This window comes from Plecotus auritus (genome assembly GCF_963455305.1).
Source record: "Plecotus auritus genome assembly, chromosome: 9".
Classification (NCBI taxonomy): Eukaryota; Metazoa; Chordata; class Mammalia; order Chiroptera; family Vespertilionidae; genus Plecotus; species Plecotus auritus.
The window spans coordinates 124,149,659-124,171,805 of record NC_137783.1 but is presented as its reverse complement, the minus strand read 5'-3'; the positions used below and the strand labels follow the sequence as shown (position 1 = coordinate 124,171,805).

Below are 22,147 nucleotides of genomic sequence, written 5' to 3'. Positions count from 1 at the left end.
GTGGTACCCTAAAGAGGTGGTACCCCCGGGTCTGTGCCTATGAAAGAGCATGCCACAGATGTCTCCCAGGGGCCCAGCACCAGAACAGACCCCAAGCAGAGCATGATTACTGTGCCTTGAATGAATGGATGAGAGCAGGTTGAGGGAGACTGAATGAGTGTAGGAGGAAGCTCTTTAGACCCCGCTGCCATGGGCTCCTACCCTTGCCAGGAAGAGTTCACAGGTGCCCTAGAGAAGAGCTGAGCCGAGGAGGAGGAAGGAGAGCTGGGGAAGGACTAACGTGGCTCCCACAGAGCCTCTGGGAAGTTGAAGCCCAGAATTCCTCTACTCCTGGAATGTTGGACCTGGAAAGGGACTTGGTGGTCATTTAGAATGACCTCTGTATTTTACAGGTGGAGAAACTGCAGCCTGAAGGGACCATGGAACTTGCCCAAGGGAACCTGGTTGGTTTAATGGCCTAGCTACAGATCTTGATCCAGCTCAGTTGCATCATACCCGCAACTGGGGCCTTGTCTGTGGCCTCATCTCTCCACATACCTGGGCAGGCCCCTAATCCTGAGGACCTGCCTGTCCCCAGCCACAAGCCTCCATAGCCGACCTCAAATCATGCAAACCTGGTGACTCCGTGCCCAACCCAGATCCCTCACTCTTAAAGGAGGGCATCAAGGGCTAGAGTAGCCAGGCTAGGCATTAGGGACCTTGAGGGATGGTCTTCCATGTTCAGCAAAAACTAGAAAGGACACTGATGCAGGGGAAGAGATGAGCAAAAACCAGAGGTTGGAATGAGGGCTGAAGGTGAGGATGCCAGCGAGGAGCCTGTTGGAAGAGAGCGGGAGACATGGTAGGTTCCAGAGCAGAAGGCCTCAAATGCCAAGCTGAGGAGGAGCCAGCATTGCTACCATGCATCGCCTCATGCAGAATAACTTGTGATCCTCCCCAAGCTCTCTGCCACCTCCCTGCAGGCCATAGGGAGCCTGCAGTTGGGGGCTGCTTGAGGCACCTTCTGAAAACCCTCTTCCTGGAGCTGCCAGAGGGAGGGAACCAGATAAACACCCAAGCCTGGGCCACAGCAAGCCAGAGACCCCACCATCTTTGGAAGCGACAGGAGGCAGTACTGAGCCGTGGTTATGGGCAGAACTCCGGTGGCAGGCCGACCCAGGTCTGAATGCTGGCTCTACCACTCCTCAGCTAAGTAACCTTGAATAAGTTACTAAACTTCTCAGCAGCCTCATCTGTGATATTGGCAGGCTAATTATAATACAGTTCCATGGGATTCTTGTGAAAATTAAATGAGAATATGTAAATTAAACTCTTAAGACTTCTGACACATAACAAATGCCTTAGTAAACAGTAGTGTTGTGATTCAGGAAAAGAAGGGGGTTCTGGAAAATCCTGCTTGGGGAATGATAAGAACAGGATTTTGGCTAATCTGGGTGGACTGACCTGTGGAGGTCTCACCTAGCTGTGCTGGGCCCGAAGGACAGAGTAGGGAAGAGAGGTAGGAGGGCAGGTAACTACTTATTCTCCCTTCCTCAGGGGGAGGAAATAAAGGGAGGAGGAAAAGAATGCCACAGGTGAGATTTGGTGTTCTTCAAAAGCTGAGAGCCAAAAGAAATGCAAACAGCCAGACCCTAGACCAGCCGTGGGCAAACTACGGCCAGTGGGCCGGATCTGGCCCATTCGGCTGTTCTATCCGGCCCGCGGAGCCGAAAGAGCGGAGGGTTCTCTTGCTCTCCCCTCCGCTCCTTTACTTTGAATTTATATTAGTTCACACAAACACTCCATCCATGCTTTTGTTCCAGCCCTCCGGTCCAGTTTAAGAACCCATTGTGGTCCTCGAGTCAAAAAGTTTGCCCACCCCTGCCCTAGACCAAGAGTCTTGGGTGTGAGTTTGAGTCTCACTGATTCCTGTGTGGTCTTAGGCAAGTGTCTTTCCTTCTCTGAGCCTGTTTCTTCTCCACTAGACAAGAATAGTGGCTAGAGGTGGCCTGCGGGCACCCATCTGCTCCAATAGTCCCATGTATGTGAAGGGTGGTCCCTCCCACCCAAGTGGTTTCCCTATTGAATAAGGACTGGGCAGCCAGCATTCCCTGTAACTTATTAGCTCCCCACTCTCCGCAAACACATACACATTTTCCTTTGAGCCTACACCCAGGGAAGGGAAGCTCAGGCCAGGGTGGTGGCCAGTCTGGCCTGGGGGCTGATGGGAGGCAGTGGCTTGAGGCCCTGACCTTTTGGTCCAGAGCAAATACTCTGGTCATGGGACTGCTCAGAATAGCTGTAGCACTATATTCAGCTGTCTTGGAAGTTCCCTGAGATCCCTGGCCCAGGCATCCGGCCCTGAAATGAGTCCCCATCAGACCCCCTCCCCCACCACTGAGACAAGGTGGGTTGCGGTGGGGAGGGGGGAAGGCTTGAGCTAATCTCCTCCAAAGCTTCTGGCAGATGCTAGATCTCCTGCCCAGAGTTAGGGAGCACAAACTGCTGTCCCCAGAGCACCAGACTCCAAACATCCCCTGAGGTGTCTTAAGGTGGATGGGGGTTCCAAGGCTACTGAGCAGGAATTTAGAGGCTTGGGTTTCTGAACCAGCCTCCCAAATAACCTGCTCACGTGTGACCTTGGGCCTCAGCTTCCTCATCTGTCATAATAATAGCTCCTGTTGCTTATGTAAGAAGCTTAGTGTCTGGAGGCAGAGACAAACCTGAATCAAGCAAGGCTGCTAATGAACATTTTACTACAAACCAGATAGCGTCTCTGAAGGCAAGGACTCTGGTTCTGAATCCTGATTCAGCCTGTGGAGTCTGGGAAGGCATCACCAAGGAACTGATGTTTGAAGCAGGTCCCACTAAAGAGACAGGACCTCCCACCCCAGCCAAGGAGCTCCCCAACCAAGGAGCTCATCATTTTGGAAGGTGATGAGGGGCAAACCAGGAGGAAAGAGTGGGCCAGAAGGAAGAGCATATGCAAAGACCCTGAGGCAGGCAGACCTGGCACACGCAAGAAACTGAAATGAGGCCGAGGTGGCTGGAGCTCGGTGAGTGATGAGGACAGCCAGGCCCAGGAGACTGAAGAGGCAGGCAGCTATGGGCTGGGGGAAGCAATAAAGGGTGTTAAGCACGCAAGGAGGTGAGCTGTCAGATTTGTGAGTTAGAGACCTCTGTGGTTGCCAAGTGGAGGATGCACTGTAGGTGCAGGGACTGGAGGTGGGAGAGCAGTCAGGAAGCTGTTGGAGAGTTTGCCTGAGGAAACAGTGGTGGCTTGAAGCAGGAGGGTGGACATGGAGACAGAGGGCAAAGGATGGAGTCTAGAGAGTCATGAAGTAAAATGATAATACAACTAATAGGAGTAACACCAGCAGCCAACATTTACTGAGCACTTACTGCATGCCAGGCCCTGTGACTTGAGTCTCACCACATCTTACCTCAGTTAATCTTTCTACAGCCCTCTGGGTGTGGGTTCTGTTGTTATGCCTATTTTAGGGGTGAAGAGGTTGAGACTCTGACTAGGAGATTCTGGGTTCGAGCCTTTCTTTACTAGGATGGGAGCTGGGGTTGGGGGTTGAAGGTACCATTCAAAGACACAAGGACATCTGTAAAAGCATCCTGGGAAAGAGAACACCTAATGGGGGATACACTGTGGCAGGGAGCACTTGGGGTGGCTCCCTCACCACGGCTCATGGGTTTCCTGATCTGGGCTCTGAGGTGAGGGACAAGCTACCTAGAAAGGCCCTGCTCCCAGCTCTGTCCCCAGTCCCTCCGCCTGCCAAGCCAAGGCTCCAAGAGTCCCGTGTCAGCTGGGACCCAAGGGAGAAACAAAAGTCTCTGGCTGGACTCTTCATCCCAACCACTAGGTGAATTTCCTTCCCAGGGAGGTGAGGAGGCATTGGACTACAGCAGGTCCCATGGAGGTGGGGACAAGACAGAGTGACAAAGACCTAGAGCTGGAGGAGAGGTGGGCAGTGGGGTGGATGGAGGAGGGGTTTCCATTGGCATTTGCTCATTATTTTGGAAGGTCAAGTGACTCTAGGGGACAGATGTCCACACACACACAGACACACACACACACGGGATACTCTCTAGCACAGGGCCCACCATTGACCCTGACTTGACACAGAACAATGTTCCTGATGACAACATGCAAATCATAGATTAAAGCCAAAGGCCTCAGACCTGCACCTGCCCCCAGGGAAGAGAGGAGGGCAGGCCGCCTCAACACAGTCCTGCCTGCTCCCACACCTCCCACAGCTTTGCATGCTGGGACTGCTGTTCCCAGCCATCTGCCTGGCTAATTCCTACTTGCCCCTCCAAGCTTCCTTAGCATTACCTCCTCTGGGACAGTTCTTACTCTCATAGTCCCAGGAAGCTCCTTCACAGCCCTTGCCACATAGTGCCATCATCACCCTTGCCTCGTGTGTGTCTGGGGCACCACCCCTTGCCCCAGAATACAAGCTGGGCTCACTGTTCCCAGCTCCCCTCCCCACCCCTCACCCCCTCAGCCTGGGTGCCCAGAAAAATCACAGGAGAGAAGGCCAGGGAACCAGCTGCTCTGTCACCACTAAAGAGACTGGGACCTCCCACCCCAGCCAAGGAGCCCCTATCTTCCAGAGACAATGCCAAGGCCTGGGTGAGGTGGCCTCACCACCTGGTCCATGCAACAATTGGCCAGGGCTACAGAGTATTTCTATTGATGGGAAATGAGGAGCAAAACTGCTCACTAAGGCGGCTCAGAGGTCCCAGGAGATTGAGGCAGCAGGCAGGAAGCTGGTCTGCAGTTTCATCTTCCTCAAGGAACACTCACACCCAGGCAACACAAGGTCTTCCTCACATCTCACATACAAGCACACACACCAACACGGACACAGTTTCTCACACACAGTCTGTATCACACATAGATTCCCCACCCCACACAGCCTTACACACACAGCTTCACACATCAATGCACTCACACTCACCTCAAGTCTCACAGCTCTCCCAAGAATCTCTCTCTCTCTCTCTCTCTCTCTCTCTCTCACACACACACACACACACACACACACACACACACACAGTATCTCTCTTACACATATAGTCCTTTTCCTCATATACACACTCTCCCCCACGCAGTCTCATTCTCACACACGAAGTCCATCTCAAAACACACACAATCTGTCTCTCACACTCACACGGAATTTCTCTGGTAGAGACGACAGGATGTCACAGTCAGTCTCATCACACACACCACTGTCACACCCTGAGTCTCACACATATTTTTATTCGCATACAGTCTTTCTCACACACATGAAGAGTCTCTCACTGCCACAAAGAATCTCTCTTGCACAGATCCTCTCACACCTGCAGCTTTTCTTTTGCACACATAGACAATGTCACACACATACAGGATTTTGGCCTAAAATCTACAAAAAAAAAAAAAAAAAAAAAGTAAATCCCACCACTTTGAGGAGGCTTGGGGGAGGGGTAAACAAAGGTGACAGCAGCAGCAGCAGCAGCAGCAGCAGCAACAGAGCAAAGATGGAGGGGGAGGGAGGGAGGGCAGCCCGCTGGTCTCTGCGCAGATGAGCCGCAGAGAGGCAGCGCAATGCAGCGAGGCCTGCTGGAGGGAGGGCGGCAGGAAGCCTGGGTTCTAATCCAGGCTCTGCCCTTGGTTCCGTGTGCCCTTGGGCAGGTCCCTCCCCCTGTGGGCCCTGGTGTCCTCATCTGTCACCGAAGGAAGTTGGAACGACTCTATGAGACTACAGGGGAGAAAAGGCAGTAGCATTGATCGGCTGGGTGGGGGAGGGGGCACCTTCCAACTTATCTCTATTCCCCTCTACTACCCAGCTTTTCCCTCCAAGTCTGCTCTTCAATGGACACTTGATAGAATCAGGACTTTTAAATAAGGTTTTGTACACCAACAAGCCTCCAAACCACTAGCCAGCCCATTTATCTGCATTGGATGAAGTTCACCCCACAGCCTAGGAATGTTCAGTGGGAGAAGATGGACAGGAGAGGGGGCTGGAACCTGCCCCACATGACCCCTGCCAATTCTGAAACTCAGGGACATAGGTCAGAGCCCTAAAGATGAGCCCAAGGTGGCCAGGAGGATGGCACCTTTGAGGAGGACGAGGTCCCAGGAGACCGGTTCTAGTCCTGCTTAAGCTTCTAGCTCCCTGGGTGACCTTGGACAGGGTCCACAGGGGCAGCATGAGGAGTTTGGCCTTCTCCCTATTATCCCCCCGCCCCAACACACACACATCTGTTCTAGGATTTAATGTATGACATTCTGACCTCCTAACCACTCCTTAAAGGATGCTAAGACACTGAGTGTTTATCTCAGTAACAGATCTACCAGGCCTGTGCCTAAACACAGCTTTTTTCTGCTAGTGGACACCTCAGTGTCCCCAAGCCCCCTTCCCACACTGATGATCCTCAGCAGCTCAGCAGACACTCCTGCCCCCTCCCTCGCTCCATCCTTCCCCCTCAGTTCTAATGGGCAGGGGGGAAGGCCTTTGGAGCAGAAAAGAAAGAGTGGGCAGAGTCAGCGGTTTGCCTGGTAAGGGGGTGGGGGTGGCTATGGATGGGGGAGGGGCTCTGCTTTAAATGACTACCTCTGACCCTCTCCTTCATGCCTTAGGCTCCATTCAGGCCTCTGAGGACAGAGTCCAGTGCAGGCAAGGGTTATCTCTTTCAAGGGAGGTGGCTGCTGCCAGTGTCTTCTTTTTGGGCTTAGTTCAGTAGCAAAACCCCTTAGAATTCACCAGCCCTCCCTCTCCTATTTTACAGATGAGGAAACTGATCCAGAAAGGCCACCTGAGGGGCCAAGGTCAGATGCCCTTTCTTCCCTGAAACAAACTAGGGTCAGTCATGAAAGGGGGGTGGCTGGTGAAGACACACCCATCCCCTCACAGACTTCCTCCTTGTAGGCTCCCCCTGGACACCCCCTCTCTGCCCCTGACAAGTCAAGGCATAAGCCCAGCGCCCCCCTCCAATACCCTGCCCTTTTGACAAGGAAGAAGGACAGCCTCTGTGCCCAGGAGCAGGTTTCAGAGTCATATCCACCTCCCCACAGCTGAGTCCTACACCAACTTCCAAGCCAGGGGTTAACCATAAAGATCCCCCCTTGACCACTTCCTCAGAATGGCCTTAGGCTGCTTGCTCCCTGGGGTGGGAGTGGGTCCATCTCAAGCAGCAGACTCAGGCCTCAAGCCCTTGTCCATGGGCCCTGGCTGACCCCAGATGCCCTTACCTGGCAAGAAGGAAGGGGGCCCAGCTTCCCTCCCCACACCTAAACCCAAAGCGGGGATCAGACCTTCACCGTGTACATCTGCAGACACACACATGCATGCACAGGCACTCCTGCACACTCAAACATTTACACATGCTCACTCCTTCTCACTACTTCCTTTACCCACCCAAATAAATATACACCACCACACTTACATAAATATGCACACACAATCCACTCACAAACACAAACACACCCATTCATACTCGCTCATACATATTAAATCCGGAAATACACAGACCTTACTACATACAAAACTAGTCACCCTCGAAAAAAATCGTCCCCTGTCTTACACACACCACACTCACCCCCTTTCCGTTTTGACTCACTAGTAGGTACCAGTTATCGAAATCACCCCCCCCCCCCGCCCCATCTTCCGATAGGTAAGTGTCGCTTACCCTGGCGTAGCGAGATGAGTAGGGGTCCTCAAAGAGCGCCCAGATGCGTGGCTGCCAGCGGCGCCAGAAGCCGCTGGGCCGTCCGTCCGGGGAGTCGCTGAGCGCCAGGCGCTTGGTCATCTCCAGCTCGTCCTCTCCGTCGCCTGAATCTCCAGGGCCGTCGGCGTCCGCGTCGTCCGCGCTGTTGTCCAGGGGCGCACCGCCAAAGCTGTCCAGCGCCTCCTCCGCGTCCCGGTGCTGGCGGTAGGTCATCCAGCAGCAGGGCTCCACGTCGGTCTCGTCGATGCCCCAAAAGGCCAGCTCCTCTTCGTAGAGCGGCCCGCACACGTCGGCAGGGCAGTGCAGCTTGCCCGTGCGGTAGTAGTTCAGAATGTGCGCGAAGACGCCTGGGTGGCGGTCGAAAAAGAACTCGTCGGCACGCGGGTCATAGTCGAAATGGCTGTGGGCGTCGGGCTCCGCCAGCCAGGCGAGCCGCGTGCCGGGCAGCGTGCGCAGCGTCGAGCGGTACGTCTGGTGGCGCGTGCCGCCCACGTTGATCACGATGCGCTCGCTCTCGTCCCCCTGGCCCATCGCGGCGCCCCCTTAGGCATGGCGCGGCCTAGCGACACCCATGGGAGCGACCGCCAGGGGGAGTTGGCGCCGGGGAGGGGGCGCGCGGCCTCCTCCCCTCTCCCCCCAGCCGTCGGGGGGTGGGGGGTACAGAGGACAGCGGCTCTGGCGACCCAAGCCTCTCAGGGAGGTTTCTGTCGGGTGCTGGTCCAGGGCAGGGAGTGTGTGCGGGATCCCAAGGGTCTCTAGGCGCCAGATGTAGGAGGGAGCTGGTCCGGCTGCGGAGGAGGCAGAGGAGGAAAGGAGGGCGGGAGAGAGGGAATGAGGAAGAGAGGGAGGGGTGGGCGCTCAGCGGCGAGCCCCGGGAGGAGGGAAAAGGGGGTGGGGGGACCGGGCTCCCGTCCCCATCTCAGCGAGAAAATGTAGAAAGCGACACAAAGCTTTTGAGGGTAAGGTCAGCTGCTCCCAGAGCCAGGCAGATAGACCAGCCCCCAGAAGGAGGAAGGGTGGAGGGGAAATTTGCGCTCTGTTGTGCAGTGGTCGCCGCAGCGCGCTCTCGGCGCGGGGGAGATGGATGCCCGCTGCCTTCCTCCCTGCGTGGCTGGGCTGCAGCTAGGGGCGCAGGGCGAGCTCCGGCCCCCTCCCTCTTTCCTTGCCTGGCTGCCTGCTCCCCCCGGTGGCGGGCGCGCCTGCCCGCCTGCCCGCCCTGCTCGCTCCTTCTCCCCGCCTCTTGGAGGAGATGGCGGGGCCCCTGGACAGGGGCACAGGAACGCTGCTCGGTGAGGCTGCCGTGGAGCGCTGCGCTCCGGCTCAAGCTGGGGTTCCGCTGGGCTGCGCTCGGACTCCGGCTGCGGTGCTGAAGGGACAGCTCCCAGTTGTGGAGCCTTGTGGGGCCCGGCAGGGGTTCTCCGGGCTGGATTCGGTCTGCGGGGCCGGCGGGCACTGGCTCCGGTGCCTCTGCGCTCGGCGCTCCGCGCCCCGCTTCAGGCAGGCGCTTGGCGTTGCCGGCCGAAGAGAGAGGGCTGCGGTCGTCGGGCCCGGGAGGTGGGGGTGGCAGGTCGGGGCGCGGCGCGGCGAGGCCAGGGAGGTGAGGCGCGGAGCGGCCGCCGCCGCGACGCTGCTGCCGCCCGGGCTGCTGCCTGGCTCTCTTGCTCGCTTGCTCGCTCGCGCGGTCCGCGTCCAGCCCGCCGCTCTCCGGACACGGGCAAACGGCGCGCGCAGCCGCACTCGCCCCCGGAGGGAGGCGCCGCGCTGGGTCCTAAAGAGCCCTGATTCCGCGCCCCCTCCCAGCCTCTCAAGGAGTTGGGCCTCCCTCAACCCCGGCGCTGGGGGCGCCCTCCCGGCACGGCTCCTGCAGCTCCCCGGCACCTGTCAACGCTTCACTTTTCCGGAAGGGAAAGCCACTCGATGGGCGAGGGCTCCGGGAGACGTCTAGGTCAGCCTCCCCAGGTCAGACTGAGGTGAGAGGAGTGTCACACCTGCCCTTCTCTTTTCAAACTGGGGACTGTCTTATCCCTTAGTGAACCGAGACGCCCTATTCCTATGAGAGACACGGCTCCAAGCAACCCTTTAATACTGACCCTTGCCACGGGATCTGAAGCCCACATGATCCTTTCAAAGGTACCCTCTTTCATAGACCTCAAAATGTCTCCCCCACCTCCATACATATAACACACATGCTGTCCTCTAAGCTCTCTACTAAGAATCCAATAATCCTGCATGCTTATTAACCCCTTTCTACCCCTTACTGGCCCCGGCCTTTCATAAATGTAGGCTGACCCTAGTCTCCTGTGAGTGCCACACCTTCTGCCATATTGATCTTGCTCACTGATCCTCCCTCACTAGCCCTGGATCCTTACGTGGGGATCCCTTATGAAAGGGGCACTCTACCCTTAGAGGTCTGAAGGTGGTCCTGAAGGTTGACGATCCCTCCTCTCACCATAGGACTTCAGCTGCCCTGGTTGGCAAGCAGATCCTGGGTCTGGGGCTGGATGGGAGCAGCTTCAAAGATGACCCTGTGGGTGGGAGTAGCAGTTTGGGCCTCCAAGCCTTCCTGGCCCATGTTTGCTGCCAGTGCCTCTGCTCACTCAATTGAGCAATCACTCCTTTACTCCTTGCTTGTTCCAGGCTCTGTCCCTGGTAACAGGAGCACAGGAGCGCCTGCCCTCAAGGGGCTCCCAGGCTGGTGGGAAAGTGGGCAGGTGGGCCTGGACAGGGCTGGGAAGGTCAGGCCTAGCTCCAGGGGTGGCTGTGCTGGGAAAGAGGCTTATTGATCTCAGCCCAGCTCAATCGAACACAAGGCTGCCTGGGCAAAGGGCGATTTAATTAAGAAGACATGAGACTCTTATTTACCTGTCGGCACTTGCTAACTGTGCCGACAGCTGTCCCTTGACACTGACCTGCAGACACTGTTGTGGGCCTGGGGACAAAGCTGTGCTGCTGGCATCTCTCTCCTCATTTGACCAGGGGAATCCCAGCCCCGGGGAAATCTGTGAGTGGTGGGGAAACGGTTTGGAGGAGTAGAGACGGTTGGAGAGAGACCAGGGGCAGGGCAAGAGATGAGGGATAGGAGAGAAGGACAAGAGGAGAGACAGGAGACAGGCAGAGTTAGGGCAGAAACGGGAGGAGATGGGCAGAGCTAAAGAGAAGGCTGGAGTATGGGGCCAGGATGGAGGAGCCATTCCTCCCTCCAGAGATTGATCTGTGTTATTTCTCTAAATGGGAGCTATTCCCCTGCAATCTCAAAATACCGCAGGGATGGGAGTGCTTTGAGTTTCCCTCTCACCCCAACCAGTAAGCGCCATCCCCTCACCATGAGGAGGCCTGACCTGCTGTGGCTCAGCCTAGCCCAAATTCAGATATCCTCGACACAGGCTCTCAGAAAGCTCTGCCCCAAAGCAATAAGGTGATAAAACAGAGAAATGGACACCCCAGAAGGAAAAGAAAAGGATAGACCCACAGAGATGGAGTTACACATACACCTGGCTGGGAGAAATCAGGATGGGGAGAGACGAGAAAGAGCCTTTCCAAACCTTCCCTTCCTCCCAGCTAGATAGTCACCCCTCTTTACCTCCTAGGAAACCTTCTATGGCTCTGACAGCCACAGGGGCCCAGGGTTCCATCCCTTCCCTCTCCTGCAGGACCACCGGGGATCAAAGTATAACTCCACAACCTTCACTGTAGCTCATCTTATTTCCAAAAAGTGACTATCAGCCCCTCCAGGGATGCTTCTTGTTTGCTTCCCTCCACAGTGCCCCGAGCACAGGAGCTCCTCATTCAAAGCCTGGATGACCTGAGAAAGGCCAGGAGAGGGGCCAGGATCCTAGAATCCCAGTGTCAGAGACCAAAGGAGTCTGGAGTCCTTAATTGAGACTGAGACAGGGGGAGGGACTTAGCCAAGGCCTCTCAGGGAGTCAGTGTGGAGCCCACTCAGGCCACTACCCATGGTGAGTCACAGTGGGAAGGTGAAGAAGGGGGAAAGACAGAGAGAGGCATAGGGCTCCTAGGAGGGGGAAGGTCAGGTGAGAAGGTTGGGTGATTAGGAGCTCTGGTCAGGCCTGGTCCTACAGGATGTGCTAGAAAAAGAAGCAGGCCAGGGTTGGAGGGCAGGGGAGTGTCAAAGGGTGTCCATCACATCTTAAAATCCCCTATGAGCCCAGCAGAGAAGGCTCAGAGAGAAGAGCCTTCCAGGTGGAGAGGGGAGCTACCCCTGAGGTACCCCACACTGTCCCACTTTAGGATTCTCACCTTTGTCCTTGATGACACCCCCAGCGCAGGCCTCAAAGAATGCCCCCCACCTTCTCTGTCCTAAGCAGGGACATAAAAGTCTCTTTTCTCACACCCTCTTCACACTGTAAGAAGGCTGGCATTTGCAGACAGCCCAGAAAAACCAAGAGGGCACTACAGGACAAGAAGGAAAAGGCCCCAGAGAAAAGGGGGTGGGAGGAGGAATTGCTGGTGGAGCCTTAGCTTCTCACCCACAACCACTAACCACAGACCCTCAGCCCAGCCAACAGCCTCATTCCTTTTCATTCTTGAGGAGTGCCCCCCGCCCCACTTACTCATAGCTATTTGTCCCCTCCCTTTCAGAGAGGAAAGTTTGTGGTCCCATGCTAGGGTCGTTAGGATCAGTGGTGTGGGGTGGGCAGGGGGCAGTGCACTGATGAAGTGGTTGGTGTTCAGTGGCTATGAGCATAGAACCAGACTGCCTGGGTTCAAATCCCAGCTCCGCCACTGACTAGCTGTGACCTTGGGCAAGTTACTCAAATTCTCTATGCCTCAGTTTCTTTATTGTTGGCTATGAATAATAATAAGCCCTATAGTAACACCTCAGCTCTGGAATTTCTCTTGTTCAGACTAGAGGGGAGGGATTGCTGGGCTCCAGGACGATCGGTGGTGGGACTTGAACTGGGGCTGGACTAGAAAAAAGGTGAAGGGAGTCCTGAAGCCAAATTTGGCCTATGTCCTCACACCTGGCACTTGCAGGCCTTTGATCTAGTCCTGCTAGGCTCTGGAACTGGCCCAAGGCCAGCCCCCAGTCCTTTGCCCAGGTTGGCACATCTTACATGCTCCTCTCCCAGGCCCAGAGCCTTAGCATACCTGATGGGTTGGGGTGCCATCTTGTGGCTACATCTGGAAGCTAACCTAAGCTGGGCACAGATAGAGTAGGCTTTGGGGTGATAGTAAACAATGGGACTGACAGGCATTTTCTCCCCAGACAGGAACCCTCCCTTTAATGGATGGGGAGAGTGAATCTGAAGGTGGAATAGTGGGAAATTGGTGACTGTGGCTGTCGGATTCTTAGCTTGAGCACGGACCCTGGTCCCTAACCTGGGAATGTGTAAGTGCTGAGCTGTTCCTTCCTGAAAACCCTGGGCAAGTGGGTCCCAGATCTCTTAGAACTGAGGAAGCTGAGAACGGAGCCAAGGTGAAGAATACTCTGGGGAAGTGCCAGGGGTTCTCAATCTCTGCACCGCTGGCTTTTTGGACCAGATAATCCTTTGTTGTGGGGGCTGTACTGTGCATTGCAGGAAGTTTAGCAGCATCCTGGCCTCTTACCCACTAGATGTCAGTAGAATCCCTTCCCCAGTCATGACAATCAAGGGCCACAGACTGCCAAATGTCTTCTGGGGGGTAAAATGTCCTCAAATTTGGTTAGAAATATCATTTTGTTGCTTACTAGCTGTGTAAACTGGTCACTTTCACCTCTAGGTTTCTGTTTCCTAGTCTGCATAAAAGAAAATAACATTTTGTGAGGATTAAATGAGATAGTGTCTCTCATCGAACTTCCTCTCCTTCCCCTACATCCCTTCTCTTGGACAGCCACCCCTCCAAACCCTTTGTGAGCAGCCCTTACCCCCATGAGTTCCTGACATTTCTCAGCAATACCCACCCCTCAAAGTGTCAGCATGGCCCAGGGGCAGAGCATCAGCCATGCCTAGGCTTGGTTTTGGGGAAGATGGGTCTCAAGTGCCCCTTGCTGCTGGCTGTGGGAGTGAGGGAGGACAGTGAGAAATGATGATGGCTGTGGTGAAGGATGCATGAGGGTGTCAGGGCTGCAGATGCATAGGGAAAGCAGGTGGGTGTGGGCATTTTTGCAAGGGCATCACCAGAAGGACTGGGCAGGGGCCACAGTTTTCCCAGAAACAGCTGGAGATGGGAGGCTGTCCCAAGAGCCTTCCTCCCTCTTTGACTCCCTTGATAGGAGTCTTGTGGGTTCTCCTGTGTATGTTCCTGGTGGGCACCTGTGTGTGAGTCAGTCTGTAGGTAAGCATGGTCAGCAGTGTGCAGGGGTGGGCCCAGGTTTTGTGAGGCCTGAAGTTTAGACATTTGGGAGTCACTCTTTAAAAAAAAAAAAAAAGAATAGAAAGTTGGGCACAAAAGTGAATATTTATTTAGACTTAGAAAAGAAATCAGGACCAGATGCAAATTTTAAAAATCTGACAATTATTAAAAACATGAAAAAATCCAGGGAAACTAGCTTAATATTTTTATTAACTGCCTGACACACCTACATAATGCTTTTTAAGTAAGTTAATGGTTACAGAGAAGCATTCATAATGCTCCCCAAAACAGTTGCAACGTTTTTTGCAATTACAGAATGATGTTCAGTAAACAAAAAAACATTTATTATGTAAAAGCTGCATCAAAAATGACTGGAAATGAAAAAAATCAGCATACTCACCTATGACTATTTTTTCTGGGCACCAAGAAGAACCTGCTTTAAATTTTCATGCCATATTGTACCCAGCAAGGTTTGTGGTTCTTGAAAATACCACCAGGACAGAGCTACTTAAAGGTACACTCATGAAATGCACAGGACCCAGAATAGCTGAAACAATCTTGAAAAAGAAAAAAGTTGAAGGACTTACACTTTGTGATTTCAAAACTTACTACAAAGCTACAATAATTAAGACTGTATGTTTGGCATAAGGATGGACATATAGATCAGTGGAATAAAATTGCGAGTCCAGAAATAAACCCATGCATTTATGGGCAATTAATTTTTTACAAGGGTGCCATGACAATTCAATGGGGAAATACAGGTGTGTGTTTTTTCCAACACAAATAGTGTGGGGACACTTGAGTATCCACATAGAAAAGAATGAAGTTGGATTCCTTTGTCCTACCCCTTACAAAAATGGACTAAAAATGGATCCAATACCTAAGTAAGAGCTAAAACTATAAAACTCTTAGAAGAACTTGGATCAGATAATGGTTTCTTAGCTAAGACACCCAAAACACAGGCAACAAAAGGAAGATATAGGCATATTAGACTTTACCAAAATATAGAAAACAAATTTGTGCTTCAAGAAAGCAAACAATCAGGAAAGTGAAAAGACAATGCAGAGGATGAGGGAAAACATTTGCAAATCATGTGTCTGGTAAAGGTCTAGTATCTAGAATATATGAAGAACTCATAACAGCAATAAAACGACAAATAACCTAATTTTAAAATGAACAAAGGGTTAAAAAACTCAGTTTCTCCAAAGAAGGTATACACATGGCCAATAAGCACAGGAAAAATGCTCAGCATCGTTAATCATTAGGGAAGTGCAAAATCAAAACCACAATGAGATACCACTTCACACCCCCTAGGATGATGGCTAGAATAACAGTGTTGTTAGGATGTGGAGAAATTGGAACCCTCATACATTGCTAATGGAAATGTAAAATGGTGCAGCTGCTTTGGGGAAATCTTTGGCAGTTCCTCAAAAATTTAAACATAGAGTTACGATATACCCAGCAATTTCACTTTTAGGTATATGCACACAAGAATTAAAAGCATAAGTTTACCCAAAAACTTGCAGGTCAATGTTCATAGCAGCATTATGTATAATAGCTAAAAACTGGAAATAACCCAAATATCTATCAATTGATGAATGGATCAACAAAGTGTGACGTATCTATACAATGGAATATTATTCAGCAAAATAAAGTAATGAAGTACTGATAAATGCTACAACATGGATGAACCTTGGACACATTATGCTAAGTGAAAGAAGCCAGACTCAAAAGACCACATAGTGTGTGATTCCATTGCCCAGAAGAAGCAAACCCAGAGAAATGAAAATAGATTAGTGGAGATGGTTGCACAAGGTTGGGAATATAATACAAGCCACTGAATTGGACACTTTAAAAGGGTGAATTTTATGGTATGTGAATTATATCTCAATAAAACATTGAGAAAAATAAAAGGAGGATCAGTAAAGCAGGAGGTTATAAATTACTTGCTTACGCTGAGAAAAATCTATTTGTCATGGTCTCAGTTCCCTTATCTGTAAAAAATGTACTTCATTTATCTTTTTCTGAAATGCTTTGAGTGAATTACTAAAGAATTTCAGAACATACCTTTTAAACTCGCTAATCTCCTCCACAGAGAGAAAGCCCAAGTCCAGATGGGTTAAGCCACATTCCCAAGATCTCAAAACTGGTCAGCAGCACAGCCAGGCTTAGATCCCAGGAAGCATGCAGCCATTGACATCATCTGGGACTCACTCGCCTCTGATACTGGGGAAGCTCTGTATAAATTAAAACCTGCTGTTAAATGTTGTCTGGAAAAAAAAATAACTATGGGCTGTGTAAAAATAAATATTACACTGTCTCACATTTTAACATTTCCCTTTAAAAGTGGTGAGTTGTGTGGAGAGGACTTAATATTTAATACAGGAGATAAAACCTGAGCTAGGACCAACTTTTGTTCATCAGCAGCACCATCATCATTTTTGTATTTGTCTTCCACCTCATCTCCTCTTTCTTCTGCCTTCCCCCTCTTGCTCATTTTTCTCGCCAGTCTTGCCCACTCCTTTCCACTGCATCTGGTGGGCTGCATATTCCTTATTGCCTCTCCCATGTGACACTTACGCAGGCTGTTCACTGCACAAGCGCACCTGGCTGAGAAGCGAGTGGGGCTGCAGTCCGGTCGTGGCTGCCCTTCCGTGAACCCTTGTGCACGGCAGTGTCCTCAGGAAGGAGGGACACCTTTTTCTAATTGCACACTCGCTCCCTCTAGGCTACCAGAGCCCTCTTCATTTTTGTAATTAATTCCCTCAGTGTAGAAACTCTGCCTCCTCCTCTCTGCACCTGGTTAACTTCTCATACCCCATTATCATCTGACAGCACACTCTTTTTAAAAAATTGGTCTTTGTTGTTGAAAGTATTACAGATGCCCCCTCTTTTACTTTTTCTTATAAGCACCTCTCAGCATTTATAGCATCGCATCTATCCATTTGGTTCTTTGTCTAATGGATTTTCAGCTGTGTGAGGGTAAGGACAGTGCCTTCCAGGTTCTCCACTGTACCCTCAATGCCTACGCTTTATCTGGCACAACTATTTCCACTCTTAGGCTTTCTCTCCCATCGCCAGTCACTGCCCCAGTTCAGGCCACGTTGTGTGTCCTCCGGTGGCACTTCTGACATGTCTCCCATCCTATCTTTTCTGCCAGCCCAGGCTGGCCTTCCTAAAATATAGATTTACTTGCATCCTTCCCCTGTTTAGACTTTTTATGGCCCCCCATTGCCTGCAGGATAGAGCCCGAATGAGATCACTGTGGCACTGCCTCTGCTTTTGCCCCATCTCACCTCGAGCCCCGCCCTGTGAGCAGTTTGGGTTCCATGAAGGCACAGTTTGCTGTTTTTCACCTCTGGGTCTGTGCACTTACCGTTTCCTCAGCTTGGAGCAACCTCATCTGGCTCCTCTTTCCTGACCAACTCCTTCAAGATTCTTATTAGGGGCGACCGACTTGTCTGTCCCTACTGTGTTCCTCTGCTGCATATGCCCACATTATAGCACTCGATTCATTCTAATGTAACCAGCTGCGGACAGATACAATTTTCCCAAATGTCTGGGTGCTTCACGAGGGCAAGAACTGTGTCCACTGGTCTCTGTTTTCACCCAGCATAGGACTTGGCATCTGTTAAATGAATGAATTCATGAATGAGCCCCAAGGGTTCTCAAAGAGTGTAAGAAACCCTGTGGCACATCTGGGGAAGCAGCCAGGAGAAAAGCCGAGGATCATTAGTAACAGAGCAACTCTGGTGGCTCCTCAGGGACCCTGCGTTGGGGAGAGCAGAAGCTCTCCTGGGAGCAGAGAGCAGATCCTCAGATAGGAAATGAGGCCCTTCCTGCTGGCATCACATCGGGCCTGCTTTCCCCAGGGCCCCCCAAGTGGTGAGAAGAGCCCTTGAAAGTGGGCTTATAAGGTTTTCGAGGGGAAAAGGGTCTGTAAGGGTGGGACTAGGAAGCACTGATGTCTTGGTGGCAGGTGTATGTGTGTTAGGGGTAGGGTTGGGGTGGCATGTGAACGGGGAAGAATTTTTGCCAGGCTATCCTTCAAGGGGAGGATGGGAGAGCAGAAGTGCCTCTCTGTGTAATTGTGCGTGTATGTGTGTATATGATCTCTCCCTGTGGTTGTGTGTGGGTCTGTGAGCATTGCTGTTTTTCTCATTTCTCAAGATACAGCTCAAGTGGCACCTCCTCCCTAGCACGTTGGCTGAATCAGTGGCCCCTTCGCTGCTCCCAGAGTGTTCATATCTTGATGAGAGCATCTATGCCACCTGTGGGGATGCAGGTTTGCACGCACCCCTCCCCTTGCAGGTTCTGGGTCTTAGCAGATCGGAGTGCTGAGATGCTCTCGTGCCTGGTTCCTGGCTGAGCTGAGATGTCTGTACTTTTCTCATCTTCAGTGATGTCCCCTTGTGTTTACACCTATGGCTAAGAGCCTGTAAGTACCCGACAGCTTGCCATGCCCCTTTACACTCGTTTAGTGTTTCCTCGTGACGCTGTGAGCACCAGGGCACACCCTCTGTACCCATGAGGATTCTGATTCTGAGTGGCACTGGGGCCATGACTCCTCAGTGATCCTTCGGGCTTCACTCTGTGTATGGAGAAGTGTGATTCTCAATCTTTTATGCACGTCAGAATCACCTGGGAAGCTTTTGAAAATAACAATATCCACCCCAGCCAGTGTGTGGTTGAACGTCAGCCTATAAACCAGGAGGTCACAGTTCAATTCCCTTCCCGGTCAGGGCACATGCCCGGGTTGCAGGCTTGATCCCCAGTGCAGGAGGCAGCTGATCAATGATTCCCTCTCATCATTAATGTTTCTATCTCTCTTTCCCACTTCCTATTGAAATCAATAAAAAAATATTAAAAAAAATAAAATACCAATATCTGGCCCCAGGTGTCTGGGGCAGATAGAGAAAACAGATTCTCGGGGGTGAGGTGTGGGGAGGCATGGATCATTTTTATAAACTACTCAGATCATTCTAATATGCATCTGACATGAAAACCACTGACTGACGTGTGATTATGTTGGTCATGGTCATAGGAACCTCCCCACATGTTGGAGACACGTGTACCCCTCCTTTCGTTCTCCTGGCTCCAGGTTTCCTCTCTGCAATTCGCCTGCCACCTGCATTGGGTCAGTAGTCTGCCCCTACCCCTAGGGAAAGCCAGGACCACCTTGGTATAAATTAGCATTTTTATTTCCAACACCTGAGCGAGGCCAGCGGCTCGCCCTCCTTTGGTATAAACATACAAAGTTCCTTTCGCACTGCACGCCATGCCTCCGATAAATACAGCCCTAGGGGCTCCTGCTCCGGCAAAGCAACTCTTATTTACAGGAATAGATTACAAAAGTATTACAAAAAGTGGTCCTGAATAGGGGCTGGGAGAGGTTACCGTTACAGTTGTTTCACTTGGGACGGGAGCTCGGCGCGCAGGGAGTGGGAAAGAGCTGGTGTCTCCAGGGCTCACGAAAGGAGAGGCCACCACCTACCGACCGCATTAGGGACCCCTGTGTCCGGGTCCGGGGCAAAGGTCTGCGCGAGTCCCACCCATGCGGCAAAGGGGTGAGGAAGAGGAAGGGCCTGGCCCCTCCAGGATCAGCTCTGGCCCACGGAGGAACACAGACCGGTCACCGCAGTGAGTCTCAGGGAAGGGTGCTGCGTGGGGGAAAAGGACTGTGTCCGTGCTCTGGGGTACGGAAGGCGGAAACACATCAGTTCTCCCGTCTCTCCTCCCTCGGGAGGGGTCGCTTTTAAAGCGCGATTGGGGGCAGTGGTTCAATCTTTGGGGCGCGAGGGAACCCTAGGGGCACCATCCCTCAGGCGGTGGATAGCGTCGTCCTTCGACACGGGCCCGTGGACACCCTCAGAGCACCTGGTAGATCGGGTTGGGGTTCGCGCCCCCGGGGCACTGCGGGGCAACATCGGGGGTAGGGGTTGGGGCGCCGCGATCGTCCTCGTCCGCGGCGGCCGCCTCGTGCGGGCCCGGGGACGACTCGGGCGGCGGGTCGGCCAGCAGCAGCGCGGGCGCGGCGGGGCTCTCGGTGGAGATGCGCTCCACGATGCTGGACAGGCAGTCGAGGCTCGACACAGCAGCGCTCTTCCCGGGTCTCGCTTCTGCGCGGGGAGGGGGAGGTTAGTATGCAGGGGTCCTGCCCGGTGCTTTGGGACAGACCGGAAACAGGGCCTGCCACTGTCCAGCGCGATCCACCGGGAGTGCGTGGCAAAGAGAGGGAGCTTTGCCCTTCGTATTTCGTTCCCTGTACCTTCCAGGATTTCGTTCCTTCCAGGATTTGTGTGTGTGGAGCGGGGGTGGGTGGGGAGGTGGGTGAGGTGGGCGGGGGTTGGGGGGGGGGTGTCCTAGGGAGAGGGAAGCCAGGATAGTTCAAAGGGGAAGTGGGAATGAGGCGCGAATACGCACCGCTGGGCGCCTGGCTGAAGTAGGAGCCATCGTAGCAGTTCCGTCGCCGGGCACCGCTCGTGGGGCCGCTGTAATCCATCTGCAAAGGGCAAGGGCGATGGACTCAGGCCCGCGGGACGCTGGAGCATCCCTCTCTGAGTCCCCACCCCAGCTCCCCAAGTCTCAGCCACGCGTTTCCTGTCCTACTTGATGGTGGGGTTGGGATTAGGGTGGACAGGAGCTGTCTGGAGCTGTCAGGCCAAATAGAAGGCGACAGTCACCTAGGAGCACAAATCTTAACTTTGGAAATAGGAATACATGGGGGCAGGGAGCAGATTAGGGTGCAGCAGTGTTCTAATAGCGCTCCCAATCAGGTAGCTCGCATATTTGCTGTGAGTCCCCCAAACACTAGGGCCACCCCAGCGACAGCTGCCCAGGACACGGGATCCACTCCCCGGAAGGTTCCCGGTCCAACCCTCCCCCCAGAGGAAATGCTTCAGAGATATACCCCTAGAGCTGCCCCCACTCCTCCCCTAGCCCGGGGTTCCAGCCTTACCATGCCGTCCGAGCAGTTGGAGCGCGGGCTGGATGCGTCGGAGTCGCCGCTGTAGTGCTCGCCACCGGGGCCAGAAGGCAGGGGGCCGGGCGCATAGAAGGCAGCAGCGGCGCCAGGGGGCGCGGCGTCCTGGTCGCGTAGCAGCGCCTGCAGGCCCTCGATGTAGCGGATGGCGTTGCGCAGGATCTCCACCTTGGGCAGCCGCTGGTTAGGATTGCTAGACGTGCAGCGCTTGAGCGTCTCGAAGGCCTCGTTGACTTTGCTCAGGCGGCGCCGCTCGCGCATGGTGGCAGCCTTGCGGCGGTCGGCATTAGTGGTCTTGCGCTTGCACGCCTTGCAAGCCCAGAGTAGACAGCGGCCCGCCTGGTGGTGCCCACTAGGCGCGCGCACGTGCTCGTCCTCGCGGGCGCCGGGGGCCGGGTGCACAGCCGCAGGGAAGTGGGAGTCCTCAGGTTTCAGAAATGCGCCCACGTGTACGAGGCGCGGGTCCAGGTCCTCAAAGAAGCGCAGGTCCGGGGAGTCGAAACACGGGTCATCGTAGAAGTCGTCCGCTGTAGCAAAGTTGCAGAGAGAGCCGTCGGGACCGGTCAAGTCTACGTCGCGTAGTGGTGGCGACAGCAGCTCCATATCTCGGCCCTGGGCGGCGCAGTCCTGGCTCTGCCCAACCCCAGCAGCAAGGGTTGCCCTAAACTTTCTGCCACTCTGGAGCCCCGGCCGCCGTGGGATAGCAAAGTGCTGGGGGTCTGGATGTATACCCGACCACCCCCCACCCTGCCCTGTCCGGTCCGGCCAGACGGGCACCCGGGAAAGTGGCGGCAGTGCCCTGGGGTTCTCCACCCCTAACTTCAAGCCAGGCGCCGGGGGCTATTTATCCAGTAGTAGCCTACTGGTCCCCCGAGCTGGAGCGGGCTGCTGGGGGCGGGGGCGCCCGAGGCCAATAGGAGCAGGGAAGGGAGGAGCTTGGGATCCCCTGGGTGGCCGCGGGGGCCATCCCCCTACCTCTCCACACCCGGAGCGCGCGCACTCTGACTCCTCCCCAGGCAGGAAGGGAGGTAGAAGCTGGCAGCACAACGCGGCTGCACTTGGCTCCCGGGCACAGGGCACACTCTTTCCAAACCTCTCCGGCACAAGACTCTCCCTGTGTCCACAGGGAACGCTGGCCGAGGGCGCTCACCTCCCAACTGACTTTGGGCTCCT

The 22,147-nt window shown here is 53.7% G+C and overlaps 2 protein-coding genes across 2 annotated transcripts in view; both read right to left on the bottom strand.

The window, feature by feature from the left end:
- KCNC1 (potassium voltage-gated channel subfamily C member 1) overlaps positions 1 to 9,607 on the bottom strand; it is a 42,279-nt gene extending 32,672 nt beyond the window's left edge. The window contains exon 1 of the mRNA XM_080640392.1: positions 7,660 to 9,607. Coding sequence (XP_080496518.1) covers positions 7,660 to 8,229 — 570 coding nt within the window. The 5' untranslated portion in view covers positions 8,230 to 9,607. The remainder of the gene's footprint in view (positions 1 to 7,659) is intronic.
- Positions 9,608 to 19,175: 9,568 nt separating this feature from the next.
- Positions 19,176 to 21,856, bottom strand: MYOD1 (myogenic differentiation 1). The gene is made up of 3 exons (XM_080688065.1): positions 20,951 to 21,856; positions 20,416 to 20,494; positions 19,176 to 20,111 (listed from the first exon to the last, which is right to left on the bottom strand). The coding sequence occupies exons 1-3, from the start codon at positions 21,575 to 21,577 to the stop codon at positions 19,861 to 19,863; spliced, it is 957 nt and encodes a 318-aa protein (XP_080544191.1). The 5' UTR covers positions 21,578 to 21,856; the 3' UTR covers positions 19,176 to 19,860.
- Positions 21,857 to 22,147: the final 291 nt, after the last annotated feature.